Source organism: Neovison vison, chromosome 13 (assembly GCF_020171115.1).
Source record: "Neovison vison isolate M4711 chromosome 13, ASM_NN_V1, whole genome shotgun sequence".
Classification (NCBI taxonomy): domain Eukaryota; kingdom Metazoa; phylum Chordata; class Mammalia; order Carnivora; family Mustelidae; genus Neogale; species Neogale vison.
Genome location: NC_058103.1, coordinates 84,792,787 through 84,813,348, shown reverse-complemented (window position 1 = coordinate 84,813,348; position 20,562 = coordinate 84,792,787). Strand labels below are relative to the sequence as shown.

At 40.4% G+C, this 20,562-nt stretch overlaps 1 protein-coding gene across 5 annotated transcripts in view; it reads left to right on the top strand.

Moving 5' to 3' along the window:
- The window catches only part of STARD9 (StAR related lipid transfer domain containing 9), a 123,762-nt gene that overhangs the window by 65,981 nt on the left and 37,219 nt on the right, over window positions 1-20,562 (top strand). For 4 of the 5 annotated variants that reach the window (XM_044231580.1, XM_044231579.1, XM_044231582.1 and 1 more), the window contains exons 8-18: window positions 3,440-3,509; window positions 4,920-4,992; window positions 10,178-10,245; window positions 11,390-11,487; window positions 11,898-12,107; window positions 12,283-12,380; window positions 13,418-13,495; window positions 13,926-13,997; window positions 16,428-16,607; window positions 19,829-19,880; window positions 20,202-20,339. In XM_044231580.1, coding sequence (XP_044087515.1) covers window positions 3,440-3,509; window positions 4,920-4,992; window positions 10,178-10,245; window positions 11,390-11,487; window positions 11,898-12,107; window positions 12,283-12,380; window positions 13,418-13,495; window positions 13,926-13,997; window positions 16,428-16,607; window positions 19,829-19,880; window positions 20,202-20,339 — 1,137 coding nt within the window. The remainder of the gene's footprint in view (window positions 1-3,439; window positions 3,510-4,919; window positions 4,993-10,177; window positions 10,246-11,389; window positions 11,488-11,897; window positions 12,108-12,282; window positions 12,381-13,417; window positions 13,496-13,925; window positions 13,998-16,427; window positions 16,608-19,828; window positions 19,881-20,201; window positions 20,340-20,562) is intronic. The other variant, XM_044231581.1, reaches the window with a different exon arrangement.

Sequence of the window (20,562 nt, the reverse complement as noted above, 5' to 3'; positions counted from 1 at the left end):
TCTACTTTCTTTGCCTCAGTCTTGGTATCAGCCATTTCTTTTTACTTTTATTTATCTTACCGGTTCCTTTTTTTAAAAAAAATATTTTATTTATTTATTTGACAGAGAGAGATCACAAGTAGGCAGAGAGGCAGGCAGAGAGAGAAAGAGGAGGAAGCAGGCTCCCTGCTGAGCAGAGAGCCTGATGCGGGACTCGATCCCAGGACCCTGAGATCATGACCCGAGCCGAAGGCAGCGGCTTAACCCACTGAGCCACCCAGGTGCCCTTACCTGTTTTTTTTTTTTTTTGCTGGAGAGTAGTATTTGGAAACTAAAGCTAAGATATAGGTGCTATGTATGTATTGATGTTGCAATGTGTGGTCCTTCTGAGTGGACAGATCTAGGTAATCTGTGTTCATACCAGTAACTCTAATTGCTGTCCAACACAACAGAGTTCATTCTCAATTTCTCCCTTTTCATGTTTGTAATTCCTTAATTTTATTTTTTAAAAAGACATATTTATTTAAGAGAGAACACAAGCAAAGGGAAGGTCAGAGGAAAAGAGAGAATCTCAAGCAGATTCCTCTCTGAGCACAGAGCCCAGTGTGGATCCCATAAGTGCATCTGAGTGGAAACCAAGAGTAGGACATCCAACTGACTGAGTCACTCAGGCACCTTTGTAATTCCTTTATTTAACAGGGAAAGTACTTCTTTGAACTGCCTTCCTACATGTAATCAGTCTCCTTGCCATTACTCTTCTCTCTCTCACGTGGGTACCCTCCTTGCCTGGCTGTGCTTAGATACCCTCTGCTGGGTCCTGTCTCCACAGTTCCAGCACTCTGTGTGGGGCTGCCTGCCCCTTAGCTCCCCTCTGTGTAGGTGCATTCTATACCCCTCTTGGTCTTTGTATCCCTTTGCTGGTCCACCTCCCCACTCTGACATGGAAGCCCTGCCTCTGACATGGATGCTCCCTTCAGCCCCCTCAGGCTCTGACTTTCTGGGCCAGGATGCAACATGTGCAGTCACCCTCCTCACCCCACTGTCATGCCAGGCTTTCCCTTTGTGTGGACCCAAACAAACAAGGTTGTGGACAACCCTGCCCAGGCTTGTCTTGGCCATCTGTACCAGGCAACCCTATGTGGACACACTCCACCTCCTTTCAGGCTCTTCACCCTGCTTTGCGTCACTGTAGCCATCACTTCAGCCCCTCACCTTCATAGTAGCCTACCCTGCTCTGTTCAGCTTGATAACTTTAGGATTAAATTTGCAGGGAAGGGAAATAGAAGGGGTGCTAAAAATGTTTTAGTAAGATTACTGTGTTTTGGGGTGCTTGGGTGGCTCAGATGGTTAAGCCTCTGCCATTGGCTCAGGTCATGAACTCAGGTCCTAGGATCAAGCCCTGCATCAGGCTCTGGTGAGTGGAAGTCTGCTTCTCCTTCTGTGTTCTCTCTCTCAAATAAATGAATAAAATCTTTTAAAAAATTACTGTGTTTTTACAAATGCTTTTCCATAGCATATGACTTTTGTCTTATCCTGCTGATGTGGTTAATTACACTGATTATTATTATTATTATTATTTGTTTTTGTTTTTAGTGTTTTTTTTCCTAAAGATCAGGAAATAATTTAAAAAATTTTTTAAATTTAAATTCAATTTAGTTATCATATTGTGTATTAAGGGACACCTGGGTGGCTTAGTGGGTTAAAGCCTCTGCCTTCGGCTCAGGTCATGATCCCAGGGTCCTGGAATCGAGCCCCACATTGGGCTCTCTGCTCAGTGGGGAGCCTGCTTCCCCCTCTCTCTCAGCCTGCCTCTCTGCCTACCTCTCTGCCTACTTGTGATCTCTCTCTGTCAAATAAATAAATAAAATCTTTTTTAAAATTAAAAAAGTTTCAGGGGTAGAATTTAGTCATCTATCAGTTGCATATAACACCCAGTGCTCATTACATCAAGTGCCCTCTTTAATGCCCATCACCCAATTACCCCATTACTCCACCTACTTCCGCTCCAGCAACCCTCAGTTTGTTTCCTATAGTTAAGAGTCATTTATGATTTGTCTCCCTCTGTTTTTATCTTATTTTATTTTTCCTCACCTTCCCCATGTTCATTTGTTCTGTTTCTTAAACTCCATATGTGATTGAAATCATATAGTATTTGTCTTTCTCTGACTGACTTATTTCACTTAACATAATATCCTCTAGTTTCATCTACGTCACTGCAAATGGCAAGATTTCATTCTTTTTGATGGCTGAATAACATTCAATTGTATATAGATCCCACACTTTCTTTATCTTGTCATCTATTGATGGGCACTGGGCTGCTTCCATATTTTGGCTATTGTGAATAATGCTGCTATAAACATAAGGGTGCATATATCTTTTCAAATTAGAGTTTTCCTATTCTTTGGGTAAATAGTGGAAATACTGGACCATATGGTAGTTCTGTTTTCTAATTTTTAAAAGAATCTCCATACTGTTTTCCACAGTGTCTGCACCAGTTTCGTTCCCATCAATAGTGCATAAGGACTTCCTTTTCACTGCATTCTCACCAACATTTGTTGTTTCTTGTGTTTTTTATTTTAGCTATTCTGACAGGTATGAGGTGATACCTCATTGTGGTTTTAACAATAATTTCTTAATATAAAGAAATCTAGTCAATGTTGAAATTGCTTTGTTAATTTCTAGCATTATTATATTTACCAATCGAGCCGCCAAAGTTAGTTTGTCCCTATATCTCTGATTCAGTTGTGAAGGCACTTTTTTTTTTTTTTTTTTTTGGTGAAGGCACTTTTTGACCTGGTCAGTAACTACCTATAAAAACTTACTTTCATGTCCTTAAGCTCCTTTTCACCTATCTGAAGCTGACCCATTCTTCAGTGACTGAATTCAAGTCTCACTCCCTCCATGAAGCCTGCCCTGGCCACTCCTCTGATCTCCTTACCGTTTATTATCTCTTTTACTCCTGTGGCATTTGGCCATATTATGTTGTGCAGTATAAGTTCTCATGATTGTAAACTGCGTTTGGGTAGGGACAAGTATACTGTATGTTTTGTATGTCAAATTGAGTCTGCCATCTTGTGGGACACATAGTATCTGTTTACCTTAGCAATTTGGTGAGGGCCAAGTGAGATAATATAAGAACTTTTCTTATACCCTATACAGCTCAATTGTAAGGAATTACCATTTTTTGTTGTTATTAGCATAACCACTATATGAATTCTGGACTACATTTTCTGTGAGAGCAGAGACTTGTGTTTCCAGAGCCTATCATAATGCTTGACAGTAGGCTTCCCATTAAAAAATAAGTAAATAAAAAGATAATTTACCATCTTAAAGAATTTAGTCAAGTTCTCTCATCCTTGTCTATCATATGATATAAAATAGGATAAAGTTAATGGCCAACAAGAAGTTAAACTTTACCAAAAATTTTATTTTCTTTTTTCCTCCCTCACAAATCTGATAGGTTTATCTCAACATGTAGTTACCAACTATAAGCAAGTAATTCAACTCTTGGAGGAGGGAATAGCAAACAGGTAACAGGTTTATTTGTTGCTGTCCTTCTTTCTGTCTTACTCTTCTTTCCTGTATGCTCATCCCCCTTTGGAGTATATGATTATACTTCTCTTTGCAGCTTCCCCACATTCACAATCAGGAGGCCTTTCTCAGAACAGTAATGTACTTAGGATAAGGGGCAGTGGCTGAGATTTTGTGCATTTCTCACTAGTAGTGAAGGTGGAGTTTGTTCTGGATATAATAACATTGGGCAGTAAGCCCATAGTTACTCTGTGCTTTGTCTTATAATACATAACTTTTTGACTGAAGAAAATATTCTTGCCTGCATTGTCCTCTCTGTAGGCATGATAAAAATAAGATCCAATATAGTTTAAAGTGTTTCAGAAAATTGTTTTTCTTCTAGTTTTGCATACTTGTAAATGCTACCCCCGAAAGACTGTTTTGAATCTGCAATGAATAAGCACTGTAGACTTTCCTATAAACTATTGTTAATTGTGATAATTTTGCATATTTTTAGTTACTAGGAAATACCCAGACTGTTATTAGTATATGCCTGAAAGAATAGCCTTTTATACCTGGAAAAAACGTTGGGATTTAGTCTTCTTTTTACCCTATTAGTAGCAATTCCAAGTTAATTGACTGTAAAGAAAGACCTTTAAATTTAACATTCCACTCCTTGGGTTTCATGGAACTATCCTGGAGGCACTTGCTCTGGTCTTCAGGATACCCTGGGTTCCTTGATCATGAAGTGTCAGGCTTCACCTTCTCTATCCTTGAGACCCGACTTTGGAGTTTGACTCTTCTTAAATTCTCCAGCTCCTCTGAGGACAGAAGTCCATGACATGATCTTAAGCTGAAATATGATTGACTTTGATTTAGATGAAGGGAAGGCTCTTCTGACTTTAAGGATTAATATGATTAATATTGCAATGAATTTCTGAAGAAGACTTTGAATTTCACCTGGCTTAAGTATGACGTTGACATAATTGAAGATCTCATTTCAAATTCCTTTCTGACACTGTAAGACTAATATTTAGTGTTTACTCATATTTTACTTTCTCTTTGATGCTTCTCCAACAAGCTTTCTACCTTCATTTGTCCTACTTAACTGGGTCTGTATTAGGGGTATTCTTCCATGTTGATGACACTCTAGTATTCCCCTTTTTCAACACTGATTTTTGCTTCTATTGCTTAAAATGTGTTCTAACGTGGTTTAATATGAAGCTACACTGCATTTTATTCTCAGATATCAGTACCTAGAATGATGCTTCTGCCATCTTTGGATCACTCTCCTAACTAAACTGGACTAAATATGGGTGTTTTATGATTCTCACCTGTGAACCTTGGCACTAACATTTCTTTTTTTCCCCACTAAAGATCCGCTGTGGATAAACAATACTTATCCTAATTGTTTTCCTTTATGTACACAGAATCACAGCAGCTACTCATGTTCACGAGGCCAGCAGCAGATCCCATGCCATCTTCACTATCTACTATACACAGGTTGGTTACTCCTTTATTTGCTTAGATTTCTTCCTTTCCTTGTCCCTTTTGACTGCTTTCTTGTGTTCTTATTTCTTTTCCTTTCTTCCTAACTTTCCATTTACAGACCCTCTACTTTGACCTAATGTTATAAGGAGGACCTACATATAATCTACTAAGCTCTAAACCAGAAGGGTAGAGGCAGTTTCATAAAGACTAATCAAAATATCTTCAACTTATATTTTACTTATAACATTTTAATGTACTTTTATATCTATGTGATCAGTATGAGCATTAAAACAAGAAGTAAGATTGAAATGAAAATAAGCATTAAAATAAAAATATAGAAGATTTACTTCTGTTATGACGATTTACTTCTCTTAAAAAGTAGTTTTACTTTTACTAGGAATAAGTAGATCAACAAATCCTTTCCCCCCCACAAACTGTAAACCTGGACAAAATGTCAAAGTAACCACTTCTCTGCTCTAAAAATAGACCAGAGTCATATAATAAACCAAGACATTTATTCAAGAAAACTACTGAATTACAGGTAAGAATAGTGCAAATCTGTGGTGTATTGCTTTGGGCTGTTCCCATCCCTACCTGTCTCTGTAAGTGAGATAGTTCAATCAGAGAATGGAAGGCAGTGAAAACCAGCAACTTTGTTGCTACCACTGCTAGAGGAGTTCACTTGATTTGGACCATTGTCAGAATGGTGGTCTTGGTGGCAAGCTAACAAGGAAGTCAGTGACTCCATTAGCCTGAGATTGTTAGTCTGTTTCAGGCAAGAAATGAACTGGCAGATTAACTGGGGATTTAATAGGGAGTTCTGGAAAATGATGCAGCCATAGTGGGCTTGATAAGATCTTCACATATCCTATACTGAGCAGAACTTAAACCTAGAACTGAATTTTTGATGCATTCCCCAGCCCGCACATAGATCCACCAAAAAAGAATAGAGATCTTATTGGCTCAAGGTGTTTGATTTTAACTTCTGACCAGTCTTTTGCTGTACACTCACCTATGCAGACAGAGGGTGGCCCCCCCAAGGCCAAGCTTAGAATTAAAAACAAAGGAAAAAATCTAAACAGAGACCTCTTTGGCTACATATTGCTCGAGAAGCAGAATTTAGAAATTTTTAGCCCAGGGAAGTTACCAGAGAAACCAAAAAACAACCACTATGACCCTCAAGATGGAAAAATTCAGAATTCAGAGTTGTTACAATATGTTATCTAAAATATCTAGTTTTCAACCAAAAATTATTAGACATGCAAAAGGAAATAAGAAAATGCAACCCGTGTCATAAAGGGAGGGGAAACAGTAGAAACTGATTCTAAGTGCTCCAGATGTTTGATTTAGCATACCAAGTCTTCAAAGCAACTGATATAAATATGTTCAAGGAGCTGAAGGAAACCATATTTAATGAATTAAAGGAAAAAGCAATGCCAGTGACTCAACAGAATTTCAATAAAATCATAGAAATTGTTAGATAAAATAGGGTTGGGGTCCTGGAATTGAAGTGTACAATAACTGAAACAAAAAATTAGTGGGACTTGAGCAGATAGGAGAATGGCAGAAGAACTACCTAACTTGAATATAGACAAATAGAAATCATCCAATTTGGGGACACCTTGGTGGCTCAGTTGGTTAAACAAATGCCTAGGATGAAGTCTTGTATCGGGCTTCTTGCTCAGCGGGGGGTGTGCTTTTCCCTCAGCCTGCTCTACCTGCCACTCCCCCTGCTTGTGCTCTCTCTCTCCTAAGATAGATAGATAGATAGATAAATCTTTAAAAATAAATAAATAAATCATTCAGTTTGAAGAAGAGAGAGTAAAAAGACTAAAGAAAAATGTAGGGGCGCCTGGGTGGCTCAGTGGGTTAAGCCGCTGCCTTCGGCTCAGGTCATGATCTCAGGGTCCTGGGATCAAGTCCCACATCGGGCTCTCTGCTCAGAAGGGAGCCTGCTTCCCTTCCTCTCTCTCTTCCTGCCTCTCTGCCTACTTGTGATCTCTCTCTGTCAAATAAATAAATAAATAAATAAATCTTTAAAAAGAAAAAAAAGATCCATACCTAGATACATCACAGTCAATTGTTGAAAGACTAAAAGAAAATCTTGAATATAGCTAGAGAAAAATGAGTTATGATATATAAGAAAACAGTTACATGATTAATGGTCGTTGGACCCCAGAAGACAGAGTGCTGAAAGGAAATAAAACTGTCAACCAAGAATTATATATGCAGCAAAACTAACTTTACCAAATGAAGATGAAATAAGAACATTCCTAGATTTAAAAAAAATAAGAAGAAAAAAATTCATTGCTTGCAAGTGTAACTTGTGAGAAAATCAAATGAAATCTTTCAGGTTGAGAGAAAGCAGTATCAGTAACTTAAGTCTACAGGAAGGAATGAAAAGTGCTAAGAATAGGAAATATGTGGGTTAATATAAAAAGCTACATAAATATATTCTTCCTTACTTTTCTTCCAATGTTATTATTTTTTTTTTAAAGATTATTTATTTATTTATTTGACAGAGAGAGATCACAAGTAGGCAGAGAGGCAGGCAGAGAGAGAGAGGAAAGCAGGCTCTCCACTCAGCAGAGAGCCCGATGTGGGACTCGATCCCAGGACCCTGGGATCATGACCTGAGCGGAAGGCAGCGGCTTAACCCACTGAGCCACCCAGGCGCCCCTCTTCCAATGTTATTAAAAAACAAGATTGTATAAAAGAATAATTATAGGGTGCCTGGGTCTCAAGTAAATAAATTTACTTGTCTCTCAAGTAAATAAATAAAATCTTTAAAAAAAAGAATAATTATAATGCTGTGTTACATATATCACATATATATACATTGTCATACATAATACACTAAGCACAAAGGAGTGAAGATGAAAAGAAGATATATTGCAGTAAACTTTCTATATTTATAGGAATTAAGTTATTATTATTATTATTTAAGATTTATTTACTTATTTATTTGACAGAGAGAGAGAGAGAGAGCGAGCAAGATCACAAGTAGGCAGAGAGGCATACAAAGGGATGGGTGGAAACAGGCTCCCTGCTGAACAGAGAGCCCGATGCAGGGCTCGATCCCAGGACCCTGAGACCATGACCTGAGCCAAAGGCAGAGGCTTAGCCCACTGAGCCACCCAGGTGTTCCTAATATAATGATTTTTAAGGCAAAAAATAAAAGGCTAATCAAAATCGTGTGACATTAACGTTAAGATAGGCAAATAGATCCATGGAACTGAAGAGAGTCCAAAATAAACCCATATATATACAGGCAAGTATTTTTCACAAACTTGCAAAGGCGATTCAGTGCAAAATGTAATCTTTTCAACAAATGCTGGTAGGACAATATCCATATGTTAAAAGTAAAAACAAGCCCCTCCCCCAAATAGAACAACTTTGATCCATACCTTGACTTTATCTAAAAATTAACTCCCAACTAGATCATAGACATAAATGTAAGGTCTGAAACTATTAAACTTGAAGATAACTTGGGAGAATCTTTGTGATACTGGATTAGGCAAAGGTTTTTCTGATGTGGCACTAAAAACACAAATTGAACAAAAGAACAAATTGAAATTTACCATTGGTCCAAATTTAAAACTTTTATTTGAAAGACATTATTAAGAGAACAAAAAGAAAAATCACAGATAGGGAAAATGTATATGTAAAACATCTGATAAAGGACTTGTATCCACAATATATATAGAACTATATCAATAGTAAGAAAGCAACTCAAAACAGTGGACAAAAGTTTTAAATCAACACTTAAGTAAAGAAAATATACAGATGGCAATTAAGCACTTGAAAAGATGCATAAATCACTAAACATTAAGGGAGTGCAAATTAAATGAGATACCACTATCTGCTTTTTAAAACAGCTAGAATTGAAAAGAGGATTATACTAATTCGTGACCTGATATGTAGGAGCTGGAGTTCTCATCCACTATATTACCAGTTGGAATGTAAAGTGATACAACTTTGGAAGAGAATTTAGCAATTTAAACGTATATCTACCTTATAATCTAAAACCACACCTAGCTATTTTTCCCAAGAGAAAAGAAATGGTATGTCCATATAGAGACTTGTACTCAAATATTCATGGCAGCTTTATTTGTAATTGCTCAAAGCTGGAAACAACCCAAATGTCCATGAAGAGGTGAATGGATAAATAAACCTGGTATATTCATACAGTGGAATACAATTCAGTGTTAAAAAAGTAGTGAACTCTTGAAACATGCCACACTATGGATGAATCTCAAAATAATTAAGCAGTGAAAGAAGCCAGACCTTGTGTAATTCCATTTGTATGAGATATCCTGAGAAGACACATTTTATATAGAAAGTTGATGAGTGGTTGCCTAGGCATAGGGATGGGAGTGGAGCTTGATTGCAAACTGACTTGAGGGAATTTAGGGGATTGTTGGAAATGTTTTAAAACTGGATTTTGGGGCGCCTGGGTGGCTCAGTGGGTTAAGCCGCTGCCTTCGGCTCAGGTCATGATCTCAGGGTCCTAGGATCGAGTCCCACATCGGGCTCTCTGCTCTGTAGGGAGCCTGCTTCCTCCTCTCCCTCTCTCTGCCTGCCTCTCTGTCTGCTTGTGATCTCTGTCTGTCAAATAAATAAAATCTTTAAAAAAAAAAACTGGATTTTGGTGATGGATGCACAATAAAATGAAACAACAAAACCCCACACTTAATTTCTTTTAAAAAAAGGAAAAATAGTTTTGCTCTTGAGGGCTGGATGCCCCTGAGTAGAGAGCATAAGTAGAGTGCTTGCCCTGGTGAGTTAACATGCTGTGACTCCAGTTAAGGAGAGACAAACCCTGTCAGGGGCCCCACACCTACTGTGGATCTCTACTGATGAGAGTCAGCCCCCAAGAGGGGAGTTGAGCATTTGCCTGCTAAATTGCTTTAAAATTTCTGGTACCTCTGAAAATTGTGCTCATAAGACTTTGTGGGGATTTACTGTGTGGAAGTCCTGCTCATATTTTTAATGAAATAAGAACTCAGGGCTTACTCATTGAGTTATCAGACTTTGAGAGCTCATCTGGTTCAGGGCACATTCAAATACAGATTTCTTGAGTGATTTGGCTAAAAGTCCAGAATATCACCTTGTTTAGGAGGGCGTCTAAGGGGGGAAAAAAAAACCAAAACACTGTCTTCCAAATGACAAACTTTAAATGTGTTTTCTCCCTTAGGCAATCCTGGAGAACAACCTCCCCTCTGAAATTGCTAGCAAGATCAACCTTGTGGACCTAGCAGGCAGGTAATTAGGATTTCAAAGCCAAGAGGAATTAATCCCTTGGCAATGACCTTGTTCTAGCCCGATTTACAAGGAATAAACTTGTTCCATCCTTTTTCACATTTCGATCATCCTGAGAAAATGACAAAAGAAAAAATTTTTAATGCTATTTTAAGAAATTATAGTTTTCCAGGGGCTAAAAAAAAAATCTATATCAAGGGTTCTAAATCTTAGCTGCCTATTAAAATCACCTGGGCCTTTAAAAATTCTCTGCCTTAGTTTCACCTCTGATCAAATAACTCGTGTTATTAGTGAAATCAGAGGCAGTGCAGAGATCAGTAATTTTTGAAGCTCCCCAGGTGATTCCAGTGTATAGCCAAGATCAAAAAACACTGCTCTAAATGGAAGTAACTGAGTTAATACACTTTTTTTTCTCTGTCTTAATATTGATTGTGTGCCAATATGTTACTGGAAAAAAAAAAGAAAGAAAGCTTTTAAAATACTGTTTCATTGAGGAGAAGATATGATCTTCTAAGTATTAGAAGAAAGCATAAATTGTAGTCACATGTATATCTAGAAAGAAGAAAATCTTGGAGATGTCACAAAAAAAGTGTGAGATGAGATAGAGAAAATTTTCTTATTTTAAAACTACTAAATTATTAATACGGTACATCATTCCCTTAAAAATGAAGTATTGTCTCTGTCAGCTACAACTCTGGCATTTTGGGGGGAAAAAATGAAGGGCTGTCTGGAAGAAACTGTCAGACACCTGGAAGTATGACTTTTTAATATTTCCCATTGACTTAAAAAAGGAATTTAAGACAGTTGACAGATAATGACACAGATACCATAAGGCCATCAATAGATGAAATTAAAACAAAGGTTGGGTTTATTGATGCTAATATCATTACTGTAAATGAGCCTTACAGTTAGCTAAAAGTGCTCTGGCAGCCAAAATTAAAAAAAGATAATGAACTATTTGATTTCCATTGCCCAAGAAGTGGAGGAAATGCCAGTTTATTACAAGATGGTAATACTTTTCCTGGTAGTGAATTCTAAAAAGAATTTATCATGTGGGCTTTTAATATAATGGATAGTGTCTTTCAACAGCATTTCAAGGACAGTGTCTTCTTCTTTGCTTTTGTTTTTTTTTCATTGACTGTTTCAGTGAAAGAGCAGATCCCAGTTACTGTAAGGACCGCATTACTGAAGGAGCCAATATCAACAAGTCTCTTGTGACTCTGGGAATTGTCATCTCCACCTTAGGTATTTTGCTGATAGATGATTATCAGGGTGGGAGGGAGACTCTGGAAAATAGCTCACATATTTTCATTTTATGAAAATGGGGTAGACATTTACAAGGTTCTTTTTATAAAGTTACCTCCTGACCGAGGCCATAAAAATGGATATTCTTTTGTCTGCACTTGAGACCCCCCTGTGTGGTCATCATCCCAACCCTCTCATTTCAAGAAGAAGGAAGACTGAAAAATCATGTGGGTCACAGTCTGTGTTCTGAGTCCAAAGGATAATTCAGGATTGAAATTTGTACTATTCTGTCATGCAGAGAGGGATTACAAAGTGTGATACTTAAATTTGTGTTCTTCGGCCATTGTTTTAATGCATGTGTTTCACAATTCCTTTCTTCTTCCACTTTTATTATTTTGTTGTCTTTAAAGCCCAGAATTCTCAAGCATTCAGCAGCTGTCAGAGCCTCAACAGTGCAGCCAGTGATGGTGGTGACAGTGGGATCCCTAGCTCTCTGTCTGGGACCAGCAGTGGAGTGGGGTCCTCCCGGAGGCAGTCTTACATCCCGTACCGGGACTCCGTGTTGACCTGGCTGCTGAAGGACAGTCTTGGGGGCAACTCCAAAACTATCATGGTTGCTAGTGAGTGGGATGCTAGAGCTTGTTGGGACTAGTACTCTGCCTCAGAGAAAGGGCTGTGACCACCCCTTTCATTAAGGGTCTCATGATATAGCATGGACGGTAGCAGTAAGGCATGTGGTTACAGGCTGGGTTGGAAGGGCGTGGCGTGGTTTCTAACTTTCTCCTTCTACCTCAGCTGTGTCTCCTGCACACACTTGCTACAGTGAGACCATGAGCACCCTGAGATATGCATCCAATGCCAAACACATCATCAACAAGCCACGGGTAAATGAGGTGAGACCTTCATTTGAAGTCTTGGTCTAGTATCATTTACACTAACTTCTTTTAGTCTCCCATTTTAAAAATTAATTTCTTCCTTCCTTCCTCTCTCTCTCTTTCTCTCTTTTCTTTCCTGCCTCCCTTCCTTCCCTCCTCCTGTCTTCCTTCTTTCTTTCTTTTTTTCTCTCCCTTCACCCTCACCCCAACTTGCCCGACCTTGCCAAATGAAGATAGAGTGGAATTCTTTCTTTCGGTGTCATACCCTTCTCTCATATCTCTACTGACTTCATTCAGTTACCTTTTTAAATTATTTTAGATATTTCTCTGAGACCATTCCTTTTAAGATCTCTGGTGTACCACTGCTACCCTAAGGGAGATCACTTAAAATTTTTTGTGTTTTCTGCTTTTATTTTGAGTTTACATGGATATATGGTTGTATTTTATTTATTTCTGTGCAAACTGCAGTGAGTTCTCTGTTTCAGGCTAAAAGGGGCATATAAGGAACTTATTCATTTTGAAAAGTTGAGTAATAGTGAGAAACTTTAAAAAATTCCTTATGTGCTTTGCAATTTCAGCAAAGAGTTTCAGGGAAGGGATCACAAACTGGTGGCCAGGCCTATATAGCCCGTCTGTGGACTGTTTTAAAGGGCCATGTGATTAGGTAGGTACTAAATGTGGTTGCACTGCAGGAAGATGAACATCTACTACCACACATCCGCTGTCACTGGTGTTACCCGTCACTCTCCTGCTCAAGCGCAGTGGTTCTCATACTTGAGTGTGTATCAGAATCACCTCCTGGAGGGTTGGTTACACCACAGGTGGGCCCGAGCCCTCAAGATTTTCTGGTTAAGTACATTGTGGGTGCAGAATTTGCATTTCTAACAAGTTCGTAGGTGGAGGTGATGTGGTTCTGGGACCATACTTTGAGAAGACTGCCTCAGAAGTTACTCCAAAGTAATAAACCACTTTTTCCAAACTATTTCTGTGTAGCGTCTTAGAGCTTTTGGGAGCCTGATATCAGTCTTTGTGAAACCAAATTCTTTGTGTTTCAGGATGCAAATATAAAACTGATCAGAGAACTCAGGGAGGAGATTGGAAGACTCAAAGCCATGCTGCTGAGCTTTGAACTGGTATTCTGGCACTCAGAACTTTTCTGTTCCCCCAAACCTGCTTTTCTTCTGCATAAAATCTGAGCCCTGCTGCATTCCATGTTTTCAATTAAGGGACACTTGTAGAACAGAGGCAGGAACAAAGGCAAGACATGGATGACTCTGATTACCTGAGTAGTTTCAGATGGGGTGGGCATCCCCACTATATCATCTTTGTTTTCCAAAGGGTATTTGCCTAAAAAGAAGGCCCTCCTTCTGTGTGTAGGTGGATTCAGGGAATGGGGCCCTCCAGAAAAATTTCTTTGAATTTTTTTTCTTTGTACTAATATGATCCCCAGTATTTAAGTTTCTGATTTGTTTCTGATTTTAATGATAAAGTCTTTATCTGCCCCTATCTTCCTTCATAAGAATAAGGATGAGACCCACATTGCACACCTCTCTCTTTATGCAGAGAAACTATTGTCCATTGAATGAGGAAAAGGATGAGAATCTGAAGGAGTTGGTTCTCCAGAATGAATTGAAGGTGGGCGAATTGGGTGGACTGAATTATGCTTTGCATCACCTTGGTAGTAGATCTCCTCTCCCTCCATTATTCCTGAGTCATGGCTGCTCCCTTGTGAGGACAGAGAGGTTCTATCTAATTTAGAGACAGTTTTGGTATTCACTGAGCTTTGAGTGGAGAATGAGTTTACCTTAGGGGCTGGTAACTGGCTTTCTTTGTTTTGTTCTCTAGGGGTTCATGCTAACTTCCTTTGGATAGGGACAGTAGCTTAGGAAAAAAATTATTTTCCAGTCAGTAAATCAACTGACTGACATGTATTCACTGAGCACCAAATAGGTGTTCAGCATGATGCTTCAAGAGAGAAAAAGAAGTTCCTTCCTACAGGTGGCTTGCACTCTATTTGGAAACACATTTAGAGAATGGTTAAATGTAATGAACTACATGTGTTATATAAAAAGAGCTTAAGGAAGGAAGAAATCACTATGGCTTGGAATTTTCAGGGCCAGCATCACAGTGATGTGGCTGAAGGCTAGAGAACTTGAACTAGATCTTGAAAGATTGGTAGAGTGTGTTAGATAGGAAGAAAGGGTTAAGCATTTGGGGTGAAGGTGGGATAATCTTAGCAAGACCGTGGAACTGAAAGAATGAACTGATGTGGGCGGCCATGCAGAAGCCCACAGTATGAGGTAGACTGAGCGGATGAGAATACATATTCATGGCAGAGAGTGGTAGAGGTGAGGTTAGGGCCAGTTTAAGAGGTTTGAACTTGACATTCACAGCATTAATTGTGGCTTCTTGAACCAGGTTGGTGACATAATAAAGGTATATCTTGGGAAATTAATATGACAGTTGTATGTAGGATGAATTGGAGGCACAAGTTCAACTAGGAAAGGGACTAATTTTGTGACTCCATGAAGGTGAGGACAAGACATCTAGGAAGGTTAGATTAAATGGTGATTTCTGGGGACATTGACAAGGAAGAAATGGCAGGCATTATTTGGTGACAGGTTACATTTAGATACCACAACCCAAATGTCCCAATTCCCTGTATTCTATTGCACCATCATTATACATTATAAAGTATCCTGGCTATGTCAGTATTTTGTTACCCAAACTAAATGTTAGGACTATATCACATATCCAGACATTTCTCAAAAATTCTATGCTTAAATATACATTCTGATTTTTGGTTCAGAAAAAACAAACAGGGTTTTGGAAGGGAGGGGGTTGGGGGGATGGATGAACCTGGTGATGGGCATTAAGGAGGGCATGTATTGCATGGAGCACTGAGTGTGGTACATAAACAATGAATCTTGGAACACTGAAAAAATAAATTAAAAAAAAGAAAGAAAAAGGAAAATATCACTCCCGTATACATAAAAGATGAAGTACAGAATCAAAATCATTCCAAGCTCATTAGCAGTTTTACATTATACATTCTGGCAGATCTGGGTTTGAATCTGCCACTTGCTGGCCTTTGACCTTAGGCAGTACGGGAGGTAGGTGATGAAAGCCAGCCAGAAGGGGAGGTGTGTTCAGTGGTACCTCCAGGTAGCTGAGCAGGCAGACTAAACTGTAAGCCAGAGTGCATTGCTGCTCACCTCTGCCAGGTCTTCATCCAACTCAGCCCTTCATGGGTACCCTGTAGTCTCATTCTTTGCAAACTTCAACTCAGTGAGTATGACATTAAAAATAACATTTTTGAGGTATGTAAAACACTTGTACCTAAACTTGACATACTTTGTTTTTTCTCAAGTATCCCTTTTACGAGAGAAGAACTTAGTCTTTCAGGTCCTTTTCTTGCTTCCTCAGTTCTTCCATTCCCAGGATAACTCTCCTGCCTGGGCATCCATTTCCACCATTTCCACCAAAAGAAGAGAAAAGTGTCTTATGTTCAACATTGTTCATTCACGTTCCCCAGGTGGCCTTATCTTAAGGCCTGTAACTTGCTGTATATATCTACCTATCTATCTGTCTATCTATCTCTAGCATCTATTTTTTTAAGGGGGTGGATAGAAGCAGAGGGAGAGAGAGACTCTTAAGCAGGCTCCACGCCCACTATGGAGCCTGATGTAGAACTTGATCTCACAGTATGAATCACACAGAAGAGGAATAGGGAAAGGGAAATTATAAACATATAACTAACATCTCAATTAATAAAAAAAATTATGGCATTTTTGTCAAGTTATAGAAACAATACATGCTTGTTGCAGAAAACTTTAAAAATAACATTTACTGAGGGAGTTTCTATTTATAAAAGTAACACTTGCATATTGGAAAGATGTTAGAAAACAGCTCACAGAGGAGGTGCAATGGCCTCTGTGGAGCTTTGAATTGTAACAGTGAGGAAGGTGAGGAAGGAATGCCATGAGGAATCAAGCCAGGATGGTTTCTGACCTTAAGTCTGCTCCACTGACAGGGGGCTTAAAACCACCTCCTCCATCTCTGCAGATAGACCAGCTGACTAAAGACTGGACCCAGAAGTGGAACGAGTGGAAGGCCCTCATGGAACATTACAGAGTGGACATCAACAGGAGGAGGGCTGGTGTGGTCATTGACTCCAGCCTGCCCCATCTAATGGCCTTGGAAGACGACGTACTCAGCACAGGTGTCGTGCTCTATCACCTCAAGGTGAGCAGGCTGGTGCATTCCCTCTTTTCCTGAGCCACTGGTCCCAGAGGTCAAAAAGGGAGAAGTCAAGGGCAGCAGCTACACATCTGTGAATTGAGCCAGTTGCCACAAAGCTGCCTTCAGGTTTGCCCTCAGGAAACTGGGCTAGCCAACCAATTATGATTCATTTGCTTTTGTATAATTAGAGCAGAAGACTGGAAATCAGAATAATTATTTGTTTTTCTGTGGCTGCCACTGCTGCTCTTATATAACTTACTTTCATTCTCTGTGATTTAATCTCCTCATTTTAAAGTAAGAAAGATGCTGCTTATATTCCTTTTCTGGCTTCCCGAAGCACAAGAGTGCAAGAATGGAAGTGAAATCCTAACCTTGAAATCCCATGGGCACTCCAGAGCTCAGCACATCCAGGCTGCTCACAGACAGCTTTCAGAGGCTACAGGGGGAATCAAGATCTAAAACAGTTTCCTTCTAACACCTCCCTACTTCTCAACTCTCAAGTCAACAAAAAGTGTACCTCCTGCTTCTCCGTTACTAGGTTTACCAGGGAAAGAAGAGAGGAGAATGAAAGTAGATGCAGAAAGCTTAAAGAAAGCATGAGGGAGAGCCCAAAGAGCTGGTGGGCCAGCACGGTGGGGGAGGGCACACCACCAGCCATCTGGAACAAGGGAAGGAAGCTCCTGCCTTCCAAGGCCTGGATCACCTGGTTCTTTGTCACAGAGAGGCAGGTCACCATTTCTAAATGAAGCATTTTGAGAGTCAGTCCCCAGTGGTAGGTACATCATATCCTGTCCTTATCAAAATGTTTGTGTCTCCGTAGAAGGACAGTCCCTGTGGTTGGCAGAACATACTTTATGTGGCCAAAATTCCTATGCTCACTGCAAATCGAATCTTCATTCTCCGAATTGCTCCCAGCTGCCAACTGAAAGGAACAGAGTTTATGGGGGATACATAATGCTGCTCTTACCCCTGGAGAACTCAGGCTCCTAACGCTGTAGTGTATCTGGTAGTGAGATGTTAAGAGAGCTCATCTTAGGATGAGCCCTCAGGGTCCATATCAGGGACCAAGCCTCTCAAAAAGTTCAAGTAGCTCATTTTCAACAGGGTGAATGTAAATTAGCTCAGTGAAAATGCCTCAGTCAGAAGTGGCTGTTACCTAAAAAACAGATCTAAATACCAAAGGCTACCAATTCTTCTATTAAGCAGAACCAAGGGGAGAAGTTGGAGGTTAGGAAAAGACCAGGTGGATTAAAATGGTTACTATTTGAGTAGAACTGATCTGCTGTATTGGTTGGATGTGGAGCGAGCAGATGAAGCTAGAAGTCAAGTGGTAGAGCTCAGGGTGGCATCAGAGGGTTAAAGGACAGGACTGAGATTGAATCAGGCGAGAGATGGGTGCAGGCCTCCTCCGAATGTAGGAGCGCTGGTTTTCATTGCAGAGTCTGTGTGCGCTGGTGGTGGTGACCCCTCCTTCATGCATTTCCAGTGAACCTGAAGGGTGAGGGTTCAGTCTAGTTCTAATCCTGGCATTTCTGCATTTTATGTACCCAGTTTCTCTCTTTTTGTTTGTTTAGATCCTGGTTTGGGCAATGGTATAGCAGTAATTGCTCAAGATTCTCTGTGTGTTTGCATTGCTGTCTTGGTTACAGACATGGAACTAATCCCTAGCAATGCCCAGGAAGCTCTTTTCCCTTTGGTCACCTTGGGTACTTCCCAAGTACCTTGGGTGGGAAGAAGACAGAGGGAAGGGTGGGTAGAGCACAGGTTAGTGGTATCCTGGACTTCATTCTCAGAACTGCCCTGTGCCATTAATTCTTCCTACATAAATAAGCAGAGGGGCAGCAAGCACAGACATCAACTAAGTCCTTGTAAAATGAGAATGCCGTTGGGATTTGTGATGGTTTCTGCCCTGTAGATGTAGGGGTTGTGATAGGCTGTGACCTTATCTTTTTGTAAGGAATGAATTTCATCATCAGGGCTGACCAGGAACTGGTAGGAGGGGTCTTAACCCCTTTTCCTCAGTTTTGTTTCGTAGTGTTTGTAGGGGCCAGCATCCATTTGTTTGTGTGGTCCTCAGTGGCTGAGCAGAAAAGGTGGGGCTCTGGTTGTCTGTGTGTGCAAGCCCAGTAAGGTCAGAGTCTCGTTCATTTCTTCGAGGAAACTGCCTTTACACCAGCTATTTTGGGGGAGCTGCAGGGACCGCCCACTTCTGACTACTAATGGTGAAGCCTAGTGGGGAACTCTCTGGTCACTTAAAAAACATCAGCTACCAGGGAGGTGGTGGTACGGTGAGGATAGGCAAACATGGGCTCAGGCCCAGAGAAACATCAATTCTAGCCATGGCTCTCCTGTTCAGTATATGGGTTCCATAGGCAACTTTCCCCATCAGCTTCAGACTCTTCATATATAAAAAGGGGGATAATAACTATTTTAGGTTGTTTCAGGATTAAATAAGAGATGTCTATAAAGCACTCAGCGCAATGCCTGGGACATAGTGACTGGTTATTCAGTACATGATAAACATGTATCTAAACTCAGCATTTGTCATGTTGTTGCCTTCCACAATTAAGGCATATATTCTTAAAAGAATTGCCATAATCCAAGCACCAGAAGGCCTGTTTTCTACTAACCCAGTGATTCCTTTATGCTAACTCCAGTTTCCCTTCCTCTCGTATACTCTTCCAGTCCTTTTTGATTCCAGATACGCTTTTCTCCTATTTGTGTTTTACCCTTCTTAGAATCTGGTGTCTATCGAACTTCATCTGTCGATCAAGAAGGCAAAGATCCTGTGCTTCCATACATCTTCATAGAACATGTGCCTCTTTGAGATTAAATGGACTTAACTTAAACCACACCAACCTTAGTCCCTGGAGGAGAGTTCTGCCTGTGTGCCCACTTCCTCAGACTAGAGAATCTCTGACCAACGGTCATGGCTATTCCCTAAGGCTATGGGACAGAAGGGAGTTTGCCAATACTTGTTGACTTTGCAAAGAGCTGGTGCTGCTTTTTTATACCCCCCGCCCCACTGCCTTCTCAGAGGCTTCCTGGGCTGCAGTGAGTGGGCAGAGCAGTCAGAACAGCCTGGACCAAAGTTGAGAACTTGTGTGGAAAATGCCAGAGTGGTGTGGGAAGACAGTGATAACACTCCAACAAGTGGACTCTGCTTTGGGGGCAGGCTGTGTCCCTTTTGATTCTTGTTTAAAAAGATTTGTTTTTTCCTTTAGGAGGGGACAACAAAAATAGGAAGGATTGACTCAGACCAGGAACAGGACATTGGTAAGTGATAGAACATTTGGGTCTGACTCTGTGGCAGGTACTCATGACTCATGCCTGAACTGTCTCTTTAGAGGAACCTGAGAGGAGGAATCTTTGAAGATCAAGGGGCTGTTCCTGTTTTGCTTCAGTGTTGTGGCTGTGGGTCAGGGACATGATAGGAGGAGACCCACATGGTGGGAGGATCCAGGTCTGGGTGGTTTCAGGTGGTGGCTCTTCCTCTCTTACCATAATGTAAGATCTTCCAGGTGTCGATTCTGATCTCATAGAACTGGTGTTTCCCTGGGTTGTCTCCCACCCCATTGACCCCCATCTCTTGTATAGTCCTACAGGGGCAATGGATTGAGAGAGACCACTGCACTATCACCAGTGCCTGTGGGGTAGTCATTCTGCGACCTGCCCGGGGGGCCCGCTGCACAGTCAACGGCCGGGAGGTCACTGCCTCCTGTCGTTTGACCCAAGGTAAAAAAACTGCTTATAACTCTGTTTATGCCAGGATGAGGGATGGACTCCCACCTTTTTCATGGGCCAAACCCAGAGAGCCCAGTGAAGCAGACTCTAAAGACGGGACACCCAGCCTCTGCACTCAGAGATGTGAAGGTTTCCTAATACCATCCTCTTCCCATAAACAAAGAAGCCTGAATTCCAGGCTGTCAGGAAGGAGAAGGACTGTCTGAAATTTGTA